This window comes from Pseudonaja textilis, chromosome 1, assembly GCF_049901715.1.
Source record: "Pseudonaja textilis isolate UNSWEBS1 chromosome 1, rPseTex1.2, whole genome shotgun sequence".
In the NCBI taxonomy this organism is placed as follows: domain Eukaryota; kingdom Metazoa; phylum Chordata; class Lepidosauria; order Squamata; family Elapidae; genus Pseudonaja; species Pseudonaja textilis.
The window spans coordinates 269,524,477-269,543,881 of NC_141990.1; the positions used below are offsets into that span (position 1 = coordinate 269,524,477).

At 34.8% G+C, this 19,405-nt stretch overlaps 1 protein-coding gene across 4 annotated transcripts in view; it reads left to right on the forward strand.

Moving 5' to 3' along the window:
- Positions 1-19,405, forward strand: part of TTBK2 (tau tubulin kinase 2) — a 68,805-nt gene that overhangs the window by 33,937 nt on the left and 15,463 nt on the right. For 3 of the 4 annotated variants that reach the window (XM_026709461.2, XM_087921767.1, XM_087921769.1), the window contains 8 exons: positions 3,541-3,606; positions 5,286-5,378; positions 5,527-5,652; positions 6,427-6,584; positions 7,976-8,189; positions 9,301-9,512; positions 11,448-12,015; positions 15,851-16,102. In XM_026709461.2, the coding sequence (XP_026565246.1) occupies positions 3,541-3,606; positions 5,286-5,378; positions 5,527-5,652; positions 6,427-6,584; positions 7,976-8,189; positions 9,301-9,512; positions 11,448-12,015; positions 15,851-16,102 (1,689 nt within the window). The remainder of the gene's footprint in view (positions 1-3,540; positions 3,607-5,285; positions 5,379-5,526; positions 5,653-6,426; positions 6,585-7,975; positions 8,190-9,300; positions 9,513-11,447; positions 12,016-15,850; positions 16,103-19,405) is intronic. The other variant, XM_087921768.1, reaches the window with a different exon arrangement.

Genomic DNA, 19,405 nt, shown 5'->3' on the forward strand with positions numbered 1-19,405 from the left:
AAATACAAATGAATGGATTTTTATTACATGGGGTTTTAAAGCAAAATTGGTACTGGTCTTACAAGATTTTGGCATTCATTTCAATATGTGGTAACCAAGGAAATGGATAGGGTTCTTTGCAGTATGAGGTTAGCCACTTGTGATATGACTATCTGCTTTGCCTAGTTCTTTTGGAGTATTTATGCACAGATATTTAGATTCGGTTTTTCTTTTGAGGGTCAGGGAGGAGGAACATGCTGACCACCTTTAAAAAAGCAGTGTTGTGCCTCTTCATAAATAAGTTCTCCTTTGGTCCAACCATCTTGGACAATATTGCTATTTTGGGGGCCATGTCAAAATTGGACTACTTCCAGAGTGAATCACACTGTTCTGAATCCAGCCCTCAGATTGAATCAAGTGTCTCTGCATACATACTTCACTGCAGAGTCACTTGATTGAGCTGGGTGGCTATAGAAATTGAATGAATGAATGAATGAATAGTTCTAATAAGAACTTATTTAGTTATTTCTAAGAATGAAGGGAATATGTAAAAATTAATTCAGATTCTTCTTTTCCTTCCATGGTTATAGATTTGAAGTGACTTTGAGATATTTTCTAGTTTTGTTAAGGGGACAACATCTTCTAATATCTTGACAGTCTTCCAGACCAGAATTTGGATTCTAATTTTCACCAGTTACAAATTCTATTGCGAATGCAGTTTTCCATCTGCTTCAGTTAATTCCATGCTGTCTTTATCAGAATCTTTCACAAAAGTTAACTCAAAAGTTGCAAAATATCCCTGAGTTTCTCAGAGAAGAAACATTAAAGTTTATTTTCATTTGACGGGCAAACTGTTAGTTAGAAGATGAAAGGGAAAAAATAAAACAGTAGAAACAGTTATTGAACTGACTGATTCAGATGATTGGAAATGGTCATCAATTTAATTGAGATTAACAATTTACTGATATCATGCCCCAAGATAAATATCATGGACGTTAAAAAGGGCTTTTATATACACCAGACAAGATTTCATTTCTGGCAGAGTTAGGGCTAGGGTTCCCAAAATTTCTGCTCCAAGAATCCTTTGTTTTCAGCCTTTTCCAAGGATTTCAGAATAAAACTGGACACATTTCATTAAGTTTGTTCATTTGGATAAATAAAGTGTTCTTTAATTGACTGTGTTTCAAAATTGATAAACAATTCTCAAACACTTTAGTCTCAAGACCTCTTTTGCATTCTTCAAAATAATTGAGCACCCCAAAGAGGTTTAATTTATGTGATTTGTATCTAAGGTCACCTCACTTATAATCTTTAAAGACATCTATCATTGGGACCTGGATGACTGAGGCACTTCCTTCTCCCCAAAAGATGTTAGGATGGGCTTGCTACAAGTGCCCTTGATTAGAGACTGCCATCTTAGAAACCATATAAGAATGCATCTGTCAGTTTCCACCTCCCAATGTATGAGCAGACCCTTCCCTACTGGTGTTTTGAAAGCTGCTAAAAAGGGTTTGTTCTTTAAAGATAAGGAACCTGCACTGTTTTAATTGGCTTTTGGTCATGAGATCAAGCTATTTATTATGATAAATGTTTTTATTCATGACTCCTGTTCCATAAAAATATTCATAACTGTTGCTTTTTAAGATTTAATATAAGTATTAATCCCAGTTATGAATTGAAAAGTTGATGCCATTCAAGAGTTGCTATATTAGATTATAAAATATTACTGTTTTGTTAATATATAGTGTTATTACAAGTTTTTAAAGAAATGTTAATAGTAATGCTCCTAAAGTCTAATATTGTTAATTTTTTTTTAATTATTACAATTCCCCCCAGTAAGCCTCCATCAATTCTGGCTCCCATTCATTAAGGTTTTTTGGGTGGAAGTGTCAAACAGTTTGAAAAAAAAAAAGCCAACCTGTTGTGGGTTCTGTGATACATTGGATGCTCAGTTGGAAGCCCAGTTTGCAGCTTAAGATGTTAAGTTGAGCCATGGTGCCACAGTGGTTAGAATACAGAATTGCAGGCTACTTCTACTAATTGCTGGCTGCCAGCAGTTCAGCAGTTCAAGTCTCACTTGCTCAAGGTTGACTCAGCCTTCCATCCTTCCGAGGTCAGTAAAATAAGGACCCAGATTGTTAGAGGAAAATATGTTGACACTGTAAACTGCTTAGAGAGGGCTATAAAGCACTATGAAGCGGTATATAAGTCTTAAGTATTGTTGCTTTTAAATGTTTCTGAGTATCAAATTTTATCTACCAAATCTTCAAGCAATTATAGCAAGCTTTTGATTAGAATGAAGCAATATAGATATAATTTTGTAATATTGTGCTTGTACTTTATTTACCTTTATAGCTGTGGAAATTTTTATGTGTATTATGTATACTTTTCAAAAATAAAATAAACTACTCTGCTCAATGTAAAAGTGTAGTTGGTAGCTGTGACTGGCAAAACTGCCAGTGCAAAGATTTTATCTTCAGAATTGTATTCCAGTGTTTATCAATTTTGGAACTCTGAGGTGTATGGGTTTCAACTCCCAGAATTCCCAACCCTGGGAGTTGAAGTCCATATTCTAAAAATTGCCCAGATTGAGAAACGCTAATGTATACCATTGTGTAGGCCTAAATTTGACCTCTTACTCATGCCCATTTGGATTCACTTTGCCAGGGTCAGTTTAGATGTCTGTTTTGGAGTTTCATCTCCCAGAACCTCTCAGTAAACATAGAAGCCCCCTAGTATTGGCAGATAGGGAGAGGCCACCTGGGAGCTATTCTCTTGAGGGCTTTTGTCACCTCTGCATCAGACCCTCACTCTGCAGATCTCCTGGTAATAGATTTGATACATAAGATGCTGTAATACTTGACTCTGCTGTGTAAAAAGAGAAAAGTCGCAAAACTATAAAATAACATCTGATTAAGTAATTTTTTTTTTTAATTTACTTAAAATGTGATCAGGACATGTATGTTAATCTTCTTAAATCCTATTTATATTAGAGGTAGTTCTTCACTGATTGCTTAGCAACTTTTCATAGTTATACCAATTTGAAAAAGGGGACTTACAACCCAAAATCAAAGTTTTGATTTTGGACAGTCGGCAACATGATTGCATTTATTGCCATTTGCAGTGTCACACGGTCACCTGTGTTTTATGGCGGTTTTGCTAAAACCGGTATTTCCAATTTTTTGGCAAAATCATGCCCACAGTGAACCATTAGTTCTCTTAATGATTGTGGCGTTTGCTTAATGACTACAGCATTCACTTAATGATCACCATGGATGCTTTATGAATGCTGTGTTCACTTAACAAATGCCGCAAAAAAGGTTGTAATATACAGTCATTACAACATACAACTGTAATGGGCAGGCTTTGCTATGGTCATATGTCAAGGACTGTCTTATAGCAGAATCATCACAGTATGTTAAAGGAGTGCGTTATCAGCAGAGGGAAAACGTCAAAATAGATGATCAAAATTGTATCAGCTTTTTTATAAATAGTTGATATTTACAGACTTACTCTGGAATATGAACTCTTTTTTTTTTCTTTCCCTTTTTACATTGATAGCCCCGAGCTGTTGCCGGTTTTAGAGGTACAGTGCGGTATGCATCAGTCAATGCTCACAGAAATAGAGTGAGTATGACCATTTACATTAACCTAAATATTTAATAGCTGAAAACTCTGCATGAAGTGTCTGTCATAACTCCTCCCTTTTCTATTTTTTAAATATGCTATATAAAAACTGAAACATAACTGACATGTCCTGAACTTTCCCAACAATTGCCATATTTTATGCTGAAATCATAGTTCATTAACATGTTTAGATGGATCTTTGCTGATTAGGGGGTGCATAAATTAAATATATTTCCAGCTTTTGGAATCTATCAACTTAAAAACCTATTAGAGTTTATGTACATGGAGGATAATGAAAAGAATTATTATAAAACATTGAAAAAACACATTTTGCCCCAACCAAAAATAATTAGGGTTTTTTGTTTATTAGTTTGCTTATTTTGGTTGTGGGGCAAAGATGAAGAATTTTGAGCAATCCAGATAATTTTTTGCCATTGTTTTTGTTTATAAGATTAATTTCAAGACCTTTCTCCCTACTTTTTGTCAATCCTGTTTATGTATGAATTTTTTTAAAATGTATTTGATGCAATGTATGTTTGTGTGTTTATAAATAAATACATTAAAATTAAAAATAAATTAAAAAATTAAAAAAGAGATTGGTCAGGATACTCTAAACTCAGCATCGGCATTGAATTTATACTAGAGATCCAGTAGAGCAGTGATTCTCAACCTGTGGTCTGCCGACCTCTAGGAGGGGCCTCGAGATGTCACCATAGGGGGTCTGTGAAGGCTTGAAGAAATGTTATCATTTAAATCTTAAGTCTTGGGGGTCCGTGGTCATGGTCCATGGCCACAAAAGGTATTTAAAGAGGAACCTGTTTTAGTGAATTATCTTGAAATCTACAAAATTTCTTCTACTACCTCCATTGTACCAGTATCTCAGTACTATCTGGGTCTGAGCAGATAGGATTAACAATTCAGTCTTATCAGTGAGGAAGTACGTGATTTGATGCAGTCTCATTTCAATTAGATCAGGATTTTCTTTTCTTTTTTTCCCTTTTGTTTCATTTCCTGATCCATCATCCTATACTAATAGAAGTAAACAGGTTTATCCAAAGAACCACAGAGAAAACTATCTCATTTTTCTTCTCAGGTCTGATGAATTCCCTCTTTGCATAGTTTGTGTATTATTATTGGAGTGGCATTAAATTTTTATTTATGTGTATCATTACTCGCATATTCAAATAAGCAATATGTCAGGCTTCCAAGTAACAGCCCAAATGGAATAAAAACTCCCAAGGCCAGAGGCTTCCTCAAAGTATAGGTTTATTAGGCATGTCATATTGGCACAGCTGGTAAAAACCTGACTCTGAAGTCCCCTCCAGTTTTCCCCACCCAGTTCAAAGTCCAAAGTTCATCCCCCCCATTAGACATAACCATGCCCCAATCAGGTCACACTCTTCCTCCCGGGTGACTCCCCTCCAGGTGCTGGTGAGAGTGTCCTTGGTTCCCAGAAAAAAGAATGTTATTTTGGCTAAATATTCCCCCAACTATCTTTACTCCCCCTTCCCTTTTTCACAGCTCCACCCAGCCTCACTGTGGCAACCCTGAAGACACTTAAAGATGGTTCCAGGGTCGATACAATATTCCAATCAATACAGTTTGGTATTCTGACATTGGATTATATTGGATAGGAGTGCAAAATACAGATCAACATGCAGGTTTCTTTTTTTCTATAGGAGATGGGACGTCATGATGATCTTTGGTCTTTATTTTATATGTTGGTGGAGTTCGTTGTTGGACAACTGCCCTGGAGGAAAATTAAAGACAAGGTTTGTTCAGAAATATAGCAATTGAGATATCTTGAAGATTAACAGTTTAAGATATCTGATAATTTATTTGTTACTTAGTAGCATACATGATAAATTATTTTCATTGGAATTTCATACGGTGAATGACTTAATCCTTGTCTGCTTTTAGGAGCAAGTAGGCTCTATAAAAGAGAGGTATGATCACCGTCTGATGCTGAAACATCTTCCTCAAGAGTTTAACATCTTTCTAGACCATATTTCTTCTTTAGACTATTTTACTAAACCTGATTACCAGGTATGGCTTCTGTGTTATGACTTGCAAATTTTCTTTACTTCTTAATATTTTAGTTATATTGATTATGTAAGCCTTCACTGCTTGGCTTTGGATATTTAATATGCTCCAATCTATGTATTGTTAAAACCATGTTAAATTCTTGGTATATTAAAAGTGTCTGCCATTCCTCATTAGGGTATATTTTAATCTGAATATTGGCTTTCTATTTTTATATTTCTATTTAATTAGTTTTAATTTTTATATTTCTATTTAATATTTTATCCAGACAAAAATGTATATTATCAGAAGTAAATCTGAACTGTAACAAATTGAGTGAGTTGCTTTCAGTTTCTGTCATATGTCATTATAATAGCATAGACTTGGCTGCTTGTTGAAGCAGGTATATAGATAGATAGAGTGTGAGAAGGGGTGAAAATAGTAGCACAAAAGAATTTTCTTGTAAATTCAGTTTAGTTTTTTTTTTCTTTTGGAGGAAAATTATTTGAAGACCCTGTTATATTTCTGTTATTCATAGGATATTTAAATCTCCAATACTTCTCCTATTACCTGGACATACAGTAGCTAGAATTCTTATAAGCAGTCAGTAAATTTATAGATGAGGCTATGAGTTATTTAGAAGAATAATCTTATTTAATGTTATCTAATAATAAATGTACTGTGAAGATTGTGTATAAAGATCTTCTTTCAGACAATGTCGGAACGGTTTTCAATTTTCAAAAAGATGTTTAAATAAATAATTGACACTAAATACAATTCCTTTCTTTGTTTTTATAGCTTCTCATGTCCGTTTTTGATAACAGTATGAAGAATTTTGGGGTGACAGAGAGTGATCTGTTTGATTGGGAAAAGAGTGGGGCTGATGGTTCTCTCACTACTACCACTACTTCAGCTACTCCTCAACTGCATACTCGACTGACCCCAGCTGCTATAGGGTATTTTGAATCATTTCTTTGAATGTTAGATGAATTAGCATTTCAAGTTATAAGTGCTTCTTCATGGATGATAGGATTACAATTATTATGGAAACAGATACTCCTTCATAATAAGATACTGACAAATCTTAAAAACTTAACATAAGATTATCAATCTCATGTCAATATAAGATTATCAATCTCATCAATCATCTAAGATTAAGTTCATGTATTTTAGATTGCTTGATGGATCCAGATTTAATATTCTGTTTAGAATGGTGAAATAACTTGCATTTGATCACATTGACTATTAAGATGATAGAGGACTAACTTAAATCTTTTGGAAGAGAAGGGTCATCTCCAAATTGATGTCTTTCAGAGGTCTCAGGAAATACTCATTCATAATATAGCCAGGTTGAAAACAGTTCAGATGGCATGATGCAATTGGGAAGAAATTCCCAAACAAGCAATCTTTATTACACAATTCATTCTAATGGTTATTACTTGGTGGGAGAAACCAGAGGCAAAAGTGATAGAATAGTATCATATCTTCTGTTCCTTATCCTAATGGGTAGCATGCTGACTGTAAATTATGATATCTTCATAAGCAGATGGAAACCTGGAAGTTAGGGAAGATTGTTTTAGCGTTACTGAAGCTACCTACAGAATTTCTAAATTTCAAGATGCATTTAAAATTTTACTTTCTAGAATTCTTCTAATCTTTTTGATTCCATTAAAATGAATGCCTATTTATTGTTTTCCAAATTAGTACTTAAGAAAGTCACATAGTATTGATCTTCTAATCTTGTTTTCTTGTGTGATATGAACTGAGGAAGATTCAGAAGCATGCATAAACAAAGAGATAAGGCAGGTAAAGTGATAGGCAAGGTAGTATTCAAACTAGACCTCTGGGGTCTTTAGAAGCTTGCAGTTTACATAAACATATAATTCAAAAATTAGGGAAAGCATCATATAATGCATGTTTGCAAGACCTATAGATTTTAGAACACTATTGATATAATATTGTCCACAGCACTGGGTTACAAGTATTTATGTTTGCATGTTCCTGCTATTGAGATTATATCTGGTGCCATATAGGATGACATCTAATTAAAGACATTATGGTTTGTTGATCAGTTGATCTTCTAGACAAAACAGTATTGTTCTTGAGATTTCTGTGTGTCTGACTATAGGTGTGCATGAATATACACTGCTTGGAGATGTTTAATACCATGTCTTGAATTCCTGGTAGACAGGATTAATGACTGCTTTCCTTATGAAGCCAATTCTCCCTCTTTTAGAAGAGGATGGGGAAGAGCCATAACTCCTGTCATTTAAGGAAGATAGTAAGTGTCGGTTTAGAAAAGAAACTGGGACATCTTTAGTATTAATTTTCACTTTTTTATACATAGAATTGCCAATGCCACGCCAATACCAGGAGATTTATTACGAGAGAATACAGATGAAGTATTTCCTGATGAACAACTCAGTGATGGTGAGAATGGCATCCCTATTGGAATCTCACCAGAGAAGTTACCAGAGTCCCCTGGACATCGTCTTCAGGAAAAGGATGTGTGGGAAGAAATGGATGCTAACAGGAATAAAATTAAATTGGGTATACATAAAGTAAGTGTTGCAGTTGAATAAATGATAACATTTACTTTTTCTCATGTTAACCTGTAAATACTCATCTTATTTGTCCAGCAGTGATTAATCAGGTATCCATAGAAAATAAATAGAGTATGATGAACAAAACAATTTAATTTGTCCCTGATGTATGATAGATAGACAGACAGATAGATAGATAGATAGATAGATAGATAGATAGAGACAGACAAGTTTCATTTCTAGTTGTTAATAGTGCTGCCGAAACTATATAGAACAATATTGATCTGTTTCTAAAAATTTTGAACATTTCAATTAATTTCTTAAGAGAATGATGAAATGGCTTTGTCTTCATGTAGTGCTAATAGTCTTAGTCCTTTCTCCATAATGTTTATAGTGCTAATCAGAATATTTAGTTAAGAATTTTAATATCAGTGGGTATCTCACTACAAGTGCACGTATTGTTTGACTAATGATTGGTAAGCAACATCCACACACAGATGAGATACAACATGAGGTTAGAGTTGAAACACACACACACACAGGCGCATGTGTGCGTGTGCGCACACACACACACACACACAAGACACACACTCAGATAACTGTTGTCCAGTCATGTCTGATTCTCAAAGACTGCTCGGAAATGTTGCTGCAGTTCTCCTGGCAAGGTTTTTCAGGAGTAGTTAACCAATGTCTGTTTCCCAGGGCTGAGAAAGAGTGATGAGGCCAAGGTCACCCAGCTCATTCAAGAATGAGAGAAAATGGGAATTACAATGATAATGAAATGTAGCAGGTTAGAGCAACAAAAAGCAGAATGCTGAAGAAAGTAGGTATAAGAAGGAAATTTAGGAGTAGGAAGCTAGGGAGGCTACATGAGCTCATGGAAATTGGGTGAACAGATCTACTGAAGTTAGGTGAGCTAGTAGTCAAACTTGATACTGGTATAAAATAACTGTTTATGTTAAATCGTGTTTCTAAAATCTTGTAACAGTTTTGCAATAAGAATAACTGATTTTCAAACAGAGGGAGCATGCCAGAACTATTTTTAAAATCACATTTGGAAAATACTTTATATAAAAATTATCTTACATTTCCGTTAATTTATTTTTTATATTGTGGCACTCCTTCATAGGCTACTACAGAAGAAGAAAACAGTCACGGGCCAATGAATGGACTGTTTAATGCACCAAGTCTTGGTTCGCCAATTAGAGTCCGTTCAGAGACCACACAGCCAGATCGGGATGTTCCTCTGGTACGAAAGTTACGATCAATCCACAGTTTTGAACTGGAGAAGCGCCTGACTTTGGAGTCAAAGCCAGATGCAGACAAATTTCTGGAAATCTGGTAGGTAATGATTTGTTTTAGGCAGATTTTCCTTTACAGCTGCTTGGTTTGGTTTTATCTTTATGGGTATGTGTGTATGTAATTTTCCACTGTTGTTTAATTAGAATATCTGCAGTAACTAATTAGAATTAGTAATGAAAATATAGATGATAAGAAATGAAAAAAGTATTTTGTTCATATAAAAAGCCAACCTGCCATTTTGGAATAGGTTGCTGAACATAGAAGATATATAAATGACCCCACAAAAAAGGTGAGAGGCTTTCAATTATCATGTCAACAATGGACAATCCTGAATAGAATTTGCACCTCACAAAGCGTCTGCTGGGACTCTGTATAAATGGGGCATAGTACCGTTCCCTCAGTGTGACTACGCGATCCCACATCAAACTGTAGATCACATCATGACTGGCTGTAAGCTGAAGACATATACCAGTCTAATATCTCATTTTTTTTTATTTTAATGATGTTGCCCTTCAATGGTTAGATGGCTTAGACATTGATATTTGAACATAGATCTGTTTTACATTTGTATTTTATTGTGTTTTACTACTCTAAGTGAAATGTGTATGTGTGTGTGCGTGTGTATGTGTATATATTTGTTTTCTTAAGTTTTCACAGGTATTTATATGTATGGTATTCAGCTTTGTTCGGGTATTTTCCCACGTCATTATAGTTGTGCTTTTAAAGTTGTAGCAATGTTTCGGCAGAATCTCATCTGCCATCATCAGACTTCTGTATAGTGTTCATCTGTGAGTCAGACAGCCGTTTCTGTTTTAAGTTTGGGGCTAGCCTACTGCTGTTTTCTCTTCATCCTGATTGTTCTGACTCACAGATGAACACTATACAGAAGCCTGATGATGGCAGATGAGATTCTGCCAAAACGTTGTTACAACTTTAAAAGCACAACTATAAGAACGTGGGAAAATGCCCGAACGAAGTTGAATACCATACATGTAAGTACCCGCGAAAACTTAAGAAAACATATATATATTCGTAGATTTTCACAGGTATGTAGATCTAGGTGTGTTTGGGTGTCAGGAAATTACACCACAAGAACTCAAGAAGTTGCAACACAGCAAATGACCCAGGATATCAGAGCACAAGACCAAGGATACCACAGTCTCACAAGGTCATCACACAACCCATTACTCAAGCCGTTACTACACAGGAGGCTAATGGAAAAGAGATCAAAACACAAACGACCCAGGAGATTACAACGCAGGACCCAGGATACCACAACAAAAGAACTTGCAAGCCCATCACACAACCCATAACCCAAGCCATTAAAACACGAGAGGCTAATGGAAAAAAGATCACTACAAAACAAACGACCCAGGAGATCACAGCACAAGATCCAGGATATCTACACAACAAAACTCACAAGGCCATCACACAGCCCATTATACCAACATCATCTCCATCAACCAGTCAAGAGGCAGCAGTGCAGCCAACCAGCCCAGCACACCAACCCCCACCACCAGTATTTATAGAGAGACGGCAGCCCCGATCATATATTGCTTGCACTGGCGCGAAGCCGAAAGCACCAGCCTGAGGATGGTGAGTGGGACCTCGCTGAAACGTCGCCAAGATACTCTTAATCTTAGATGGGAAAAGACCCAAACACACCTAGACCTATATATATAGAGAGAGAGATAAATAGATAGCCATCTGCTAAATAAATAAATAAATTTTGCAAACATTTAAAATACACAGAAATGTCCTCCAAAACATGGATGCAAGAAACTATTTTCCATGGACAAATAGTATAGTATGTATTTTATTTCCATGGATAACTAGAACCACCTAATTGTTTCTAAAACTTCCAAGATTTTAAAAAATATGTCTATTTAGATGATGTCCTGTGGATTTTGCTTTTTATTGCTCAAATACTACAAATACACTGATATATTATTTTTTCCTTTTATCATTCCCTAGCTTGGAAAAAAAGAAAAGAGATCTTAATGGTGGCAAAGAACCTGTAATTCCAACTTCTCAGAAAACACGTGCTCCTGCTGCTGCTTCCTGTCAGGAACATGTCTGGCATTATGATGAAGAGTATCTGCCTGAAGCTTCCAAGCTGGGTTCAGGTCCATCTCCAGAACAGGGTGATGGGGGTGTTAGCAACGGATACGTCGCTGTTAATTTGAATTCTTGCCAGCAGGAAGTAGATTCTAAGGAATGGGTGATTGTTGATAAAGAGCAGGACCTTCAGGATTTCAGAACTAATGGTGCTACAGGGCATAAAACAACTGGAAGTCCTTCTGATGAAGAACCTGAGGTACTCCAGGATTTTGAAGAGTCCCCCCAAGAGGATAAACTTGGACTTCAAACCAAGCGTACACCTAATGGAGCAGCAGTTAATTTAGGTGCTGAATGTTGTGGAATTGCAGCTTCTGAACAGTTTACAGATCAACTAGAACTCCCAGTTGGAATTACTGGCCATGCTCTTGCTGTCACGCCCACAAGCCTAATGGAGGCACAAGCAGAAGGGGCTCTTACTCCAGTAAGTAAACTAATAGCCAGAGTCTGTTGTAGTTCAGGCAAATTAAGAAATTGCTGACTGAAAACATGGCATTTGGATTACAATCAAAACACTGTTTAGAGATGATAATATGCTTTAGTTCTTTGAAAAGAGGGTGAAAATGTTCATAGCATTTTTAGAAATACATTCCAAATACTGTGCTAAAAATGCATTTTTGCAATGCCCAGAAATCTTGCAACTGATTTTATTATTGTATACACCATTAAATATTTAAACAACAATATCACACCAGAAAAGCACAATAACTAAGATATGTGAACAATTAATTATTTGCATAGAGTATTTTCATAGAGTATTTTTTAAAAGGTGAATTATAGCCCAAAAGGAGGTAATGATTATTTCAGAAATGGAGAAAACTTATGGAATGCACATATGAGCTTACTCCATTTTAAGTCTTTATTTTCAGATGCTACAACTGCTGTTAAATATATGTTTTGCTTTAATATATTCTAGAAAGGTTTAACTCTTATATGTAAAAATATAAATTGGCTTCACTGCCTGATACCTGAAAGTATTTTATTTGCCTGAAACTGTACACGCCAAGAATCAGTCACTACAAATATCTTCCTTCTTCTGGACCATGTTATTTGAGCATCTTAACATTTTATTTCAGATTTTAGATTTTCCAAGAGAATGGTTCTGTCTTCTTTTTTGGCCAATATCATGGCCATTGCTGTGCCTAGATTTTGTTTGCAGTTTTTCTTACAATATATAATTATAGTAGATACTATATATATCTTTGGAGATTCTCAATCATCCAGGTTATACTTGACCCACAGGTGCTTTTCCAAAAGGCAACTGCACTTTAGTTTATGATAAAGCTTTCAAAGAAAAAACCCAATAAAGTCCAGGTGCCTTTTGGAAAAGCACCTTTGGGAGTACATGGTATATTTTTTTCATTCAAAAAAAGAATAGCAATGACTGAAAGTTGTATTTCTGAGCATAAGATTTGTTATAAACATAGTTTGATCTGTGTCCAGCCGTAGGGATAGAAATCATGTTTGCTTCTTAGCCTCTTGCACATATGCTTTTTCTGTAACTCTTTTAATATTTATTATCACTAAATTGAAAACTACCTCTTATTACTAACACAATGAATTGATTCGACCATAAAACAAAATCACAATTTAATACTACAAAAATATACCATTTAAATATCCTTCTCCTGCAGATAATGTTCAAAATTCTTTATTTTCTTTTTGATAAATAATAGCTCTTTATGATATTTGAACTCAGACTGAGAATAATTGAAACCAGGGTAGGGAAGTAGGAAGTGGTTCCTCTTTCAGGAATAGGCTGATTTGGGTTTTAGCATGGCATTATCCATGGCATTATCCATGCTATTAGTGCAGTGGAAATAGGCTTTGAAACCAACATTTCTAATTCTTGTGACTAACCCAGATGTAGCAGCAGAGTGGACTGTACTTCCTGTATCTGGTTGGGAAGAATCTGCCTTCTTCATTTGTTCAACTTTTGCCTTCTGTGGACACCATGGATGTCAAAATAGTGATCACACACTTTCTTCAATTCTGAAGATGTTGGTATGCACATAATATAAATAACCTGGATTGTCCTGTCCCTTAGTGTGAATTTAAACAACCAAATTAATCATATAGGAACCAGTATTCTCATTTGTGGACTGCTATGCTAGTCCAATTTTTTACTGCTATGCTAGTCCAATTTTGTATACATCGCATCCTGTTTCAAATAGCAAAAATTCTTGGATAAAGCCTTTCTTGGTGTTTATAACATCCATTAGGAGTCTTTATCAAATTTAAGAAGATGGTAGTTCTTGTCTATTCTAGCTTCCATATCCAAATACTGATAGTTTTTTTAAAGCTTGGCTTAGCTTCTCTTCTCTGATTTCTCAGAGACATGATGCATTGCCAGTTTCACCCAGATCTCCTTTCCCCCTCAAACTCATTATGTGGAGATTACATGTACAATTCTTAGTTGCAGTAGATTAGGTCTTTGCTGGAATGGAAGTCTTAAATTCAGAAAGTTAATATGATAAAGTGGGACAGATTCCTCAGGTTTCCTAACCTTCCATGATGCCATTCCAAATTTCATGCTTTGTTATGGAATTGTTATTGTGGCTTAAGAAGAGACTTTATTTTGTCTGTAAAAATGTTATCTTGTTATAATCTTCATAATCTGATTAAAGGAATGTCTGTTTTTTCTCACCTGGCTGTGAAGCAGTTTTATAAAAGTTGTACAGTACTTTCTTTTCTGTGTGTCTGACAATCAAAGCCCTTTAAGACCTTGGCTACACGACCTCTTCATTTACTCTTTCAGAAGACACCATTAGTCATTGTGATCACATCAGTCTGACATTCAGTCTGACATTCCAGTGAGATCCATGCTTTTGTATTCAGGCGAATCTTACCTAATTTTCTATAAGGAGAAAGTGAGTCTGTGGTCTCCATTTCACCACCTGCTGAAAGCAGTCTCTCATTTTCACTTATGCTAAGAAGAGATCTTCCATCTATTTTTTTCAATACCTGAAAATTCCTGAGAAATAATTGTGTATATGCTTTAGATAGCTTCATTTCTGATTCAATATAAGAAAGATCCACATTTATTTCTCTCTTGTAATAGGCCACATAAATGTTTTTTGCCAAATAAATCACATGAACAATTATATTTGGACAGACACATCCAGATTTGCTATTCCCCGAAACTGATGGCTTCATCAGCAGTAGGATCTTTCTTTAACATCAGTTGGGCAGTCACTTTATTACAGCAGTCTGATCTTAACGGGGATTGTTTTCTTGAGAGGATAATTTGGCAGGACAGTTTTATTCTCAGGTTTTTTTTTTATTGTTTACCAACCTCCTTGTATAGTAGCTTGCTATTGAGCTGTGTATATTAATCATAGAAACCACTGGTTATTTACTTGTAACTGTCATTCTTAACATGGCCATTTGTGAACCCAAATACCAGCCATCCTTTCTTCCGACCTGGTTTCAAGGAAGCATTGTCAGTATTGGCCTGTTGTGGCTTGAAATGGATGGCAATGGCAGGAATCCTAATTTCACACGCTGAACCTAGTGAGGGAAATGGGCTTCCTACCCAAAGTCTAAGGTTCCAGAATGCTCCATGTAAGTTACTGTGCATGTGCAAAACCGATACATGCAGATTCACAGATAACTACCTAAAAAACTGCAATTATAGGTAAGTAACCAGGACTTTTGTCCTATTATTCTGAAATAGACATTATGTGTATCCGAACCATGTGTTTACAGTAGTGTTATATTTGCAAGCTGATAAAAAATGCTGCTTGGAATGAACATTGGGTCGGATCCAGATTTTATTTTCCTGAATAGTTCCCTGAAGAGTTTTCTAACACCACAAAGAATATTATGGGGAAGTATAAAGGAATAATAGAGCAAGAGAAATTAGCAAACATTGCTATACTGCGCAAAGAAGTGTTCTCCTTCTATAAATAGAATAAGCTTTTCCAATTGTGGAAGCAAGACCTGGATCCAATTCAGTACATTTCACTATGGATTATCTTTGTCAGGTAGGGTTCACAAGGCAATCACATTTTTTAGTAATTTCTTTTACCTAGTAGCATTATTTTATAACAAGTTTTCTGAATTTTCTGCGTTATTATGGCATATGGGAAAATATTGCTAAATCATAGGAATAAATAAGTTGCCTTTGTAGTTTCATTTTAAAAAGAGTTATGATTTATTATTGGAAATATCAACTGGAAGAATAATGTATAAAACTAGATAAAGAATAATTAAATATGTGAAACATTTTCTTTCTTTTCCCTGCCGTATTCTCACAGCTCAGCTCATTTCATATGTCGCATTTCTCCATCCCACGAATTTCAAGCCCCAACATCTTCTGCACCCTGAACCCTATATCCCACTTCATCACCCACATGGATCCTAAGAAAGTGACAAGCTTTCCAAGGAGTCAATCAGCAGAGAGCCATTCCTCCTCTTCCTGGTCACCTTCCCGTAGGCAACTTCCTGTTATTCCCTCTGGAAACAAGTTTCCCCCTGTCATTCACATCTCAAAAGCACAACTCCAGCAGGTGAATGCATCTTCATTTTCATCAAAGCAACTGTCATTTGAAAAGTTTTACAGTTCTGAGGGCTAAGATTTGATTTATTTGTCTGAGTGGGAAAACTGAAAGCTGGGAGATACAGCTTTTTTGAGAGAGTCGTTTTAAAGAAGTAAACTGGTTTAAAATGATACCAAAAACTTCACAGGATAGGTCAGAGTGAATACACTAACCGAACTTTTATGTAGCAGATAAAATTATTTTTCAGAAATTATGAATGACTTCTTAGTATTTCAAAGTTTGGGGAATAGTTTCAATAAATAATATTCAAAATTAAAGCTGTTAAAATTGAAACTGATATATTAGTATAAGAAAGAGAAAGAAAGGACCTCATTTATTGAGAAGGTAAATATTTGCATGTTTCTTTTCTTTTAACAAGTAGAATGCTAAAATACGTATAGTTCAAGATGGGTTTAATAACAGGAATCAGTAGTATTAAGAAAACTGTTGAATGGAAAACTCCAATTAATTTTTAAGAACACAATACTCAAGCTTGCTTTCTGTTTAAAAGAAGCAATCTTATAGATATTATCCATGTTATTTTAACCTATAAGAAAAATAACTTTATATTAGTAGAGAAATTACTTACAATGATTATTAATCAATAAAGCTTAATCTTTGATTTGACTCCATTCCACCACAAACATTACCATATGTAAAATTTATTTCTGCATGTAACTTTTTGCTTTATATATAAAATACTATTTATCTCAATATAAATTTTTGTTGCTAATTGAATATTATTGAGCAATGATAAAAAGATAAAAAAATATTGCAAAGGTCAAATTTTTTGTCAGTGAACTACATAAGCCATCTTTTCTATGTAGCAAGAAGTAACCTCTTTAATTCGATTTCATACATTTTTGGCCCTTGATATTTTACTTTTTTTATAGTGAAAATGCAATTATTATTAAAAACTTAGTCTTAATAATTTAGGAGTTAGCACTTTGATACTGGGCATTAACTGCATAATCTTACATAATGGTCATAGTATCCAAAATTGAATAAGAAACAATACCTGCATTTTCAGAATTATTATTTGTTTTTTAATTAAGTAACTGTACTGTAACATGAAGACAAAAGCTGAAAATATATTTAATATTTGAAAAATTAAAGAATTGAAACAAAAAAAACATTGGATGGTATCTAATATGTGTAAGTATCAATTCTATCTAAATAAAAAACTGATAGATGTTTATAACTAATAAATGATAGCTATATTTGAATACATCTACTGTAACCTCTCAATTCTTTGGTGCTATGTTATTTTTTTCAATCAAATCAGTTTCTTATTTATTCAAAGAAAATAATAGCCTGTTATGTGTTTTGTGGTAGTTAAAGTCATCTGAAATGTTGCAAAATCACTAAATCTTACGAGAATTCTGAATGCAAGAATCTATTGGAATCCAGTGCAGGATTGCAACTGAATGAAATCATCATGTTTTCCAGATTACTACCTATTTTTATTATATTTTTTCTTCTTTTCTTCTTTCATGTCAATTTCTCCCCCTTGTTTCTTCTTATCCTATTTGTATCTGTTTAAATCAAGAGTATGGAGCATTTTTATTTTTACTTTTGAGGATAATATTCCTTTAGGAGCCCCAAACTGCCAGTAAGTGGAGTCAGAGCACAAATTAAATAGGGCTAACCCTTTTCTTTTTCTTTCCTTTGTTCCTTGGTTTCAGAGCAATCATCAAGAAAAACCTCTTGATTTTTGTAAAAAATCATGAATATTTTTCTTTATACATTTTTCATAACTTCATCCTATTTCATTACATCAAGGAAATAGACAGTCTTTATTTGACCCAAGTCTGGCTTCTCTTGCAATTCATAAAACAAGACACCTCTCAATCTATTATTTAAGGGCATCTGTCTTTTCCCCTCACTTTTTCTCAAGTATTCAACTTTCAAATCTGTTCATGACAATTGAAAAAGCACTTTGATTAAATGTTCCAAGTTTTGTCATAATTGAAATGTTCTTCTACTTCATGGTCTTGTCTAAATTTGTTGTTTTCTCTCTTCCTAGATAATCTCTTTATTTTTCAAACACCCTTTTTATTTTTATCTCTTCTTGATCCCAAGGAATATACATACATACATACATACATACATACATACATACATACATACATATATATATATATATATATATATATATATATATATTTTCTTAAGTTTTCAATGGTACTTACATGTATGGTATTCAGCTTTGTTCGGTATTTTCCCACGCCATTATAGTTGTGCTTTTAAAGTTGTAGCAACGTTCGCAGAATCTCATCTGCCATCATCAGGCTTCTGTATTATGTTTGTCAGAGTCAGACTTTCACAGCCGTTTCAGTTTTAAATTTGGGGCTAGCCTACTGCTGTGCCAGAATGGTGTTTTTCTTCATCCTGATTGGTTGGGAGTCTTGATCTGTGTTTATTGGTCTTGGAGTTTGCTGTGTTCTGCTTGATTGGTGTTTCTAATATCTTCTGTCTGTTTTGTGGCTTTTTTTGTCTTGATTGGCTGGCAACATTGTGTTCCTGTATTGGAGGCTTTTAGTGCAGCTTGGCTGCGAGTAAATGTACGGCTATCATTTATTAGGAAGCTAGGTTTCATCTGGGTGCCTGGTTGGGGTGTGTTTGAGCTGGAGGTATCAGGGGGCAAACACCTGGGCACAAACTGTTCCCCCCTGATACCTCCAGCTTAGTCTGACTCACAGACGAACACAATAGAGAAGCCTGATGATGGCAGATGAGATTCTGCCAAAACGTTGCTACAACTTTAAAAGCACAACTACAATGACGTGGGAAAATACCCGAACAAAACTGAATGCCATATATATATATATATATATATCACCTTAATTTGGATTTTTCTTTTCGTTTTTACTTTCATAATAAGCTTTATTTTTAAACTTTAGGTAGTGAAGTGATATTGTTGGTATATATTGTTATTGTGTCAGACCCCAATTTTGATTCCAGCTGGGATCTTCTCCAATTCTGCCATTCATACGTTTATGGTGCAAGTTATGAATAATATGTGTCATCTGACTCACTTATTCTGAGCTGTTCTGTTTCTTCAAATTCAGCTCTTAATAATTGTTAAGATTCTTCAAAAGAATAATCAAATGTTTTGGCACACTATTTAGCTCCCCTAGAATCCATATTCTGGCATAATTTATGTAGCACAAAGCAAAGATAAATCATCTTATATTCTCTTACTTCGTTATCTACCTTAACATTAGCTGTGTCATCTCATGTATCCCATTTTCTTCTGAAATCTGATTTTAT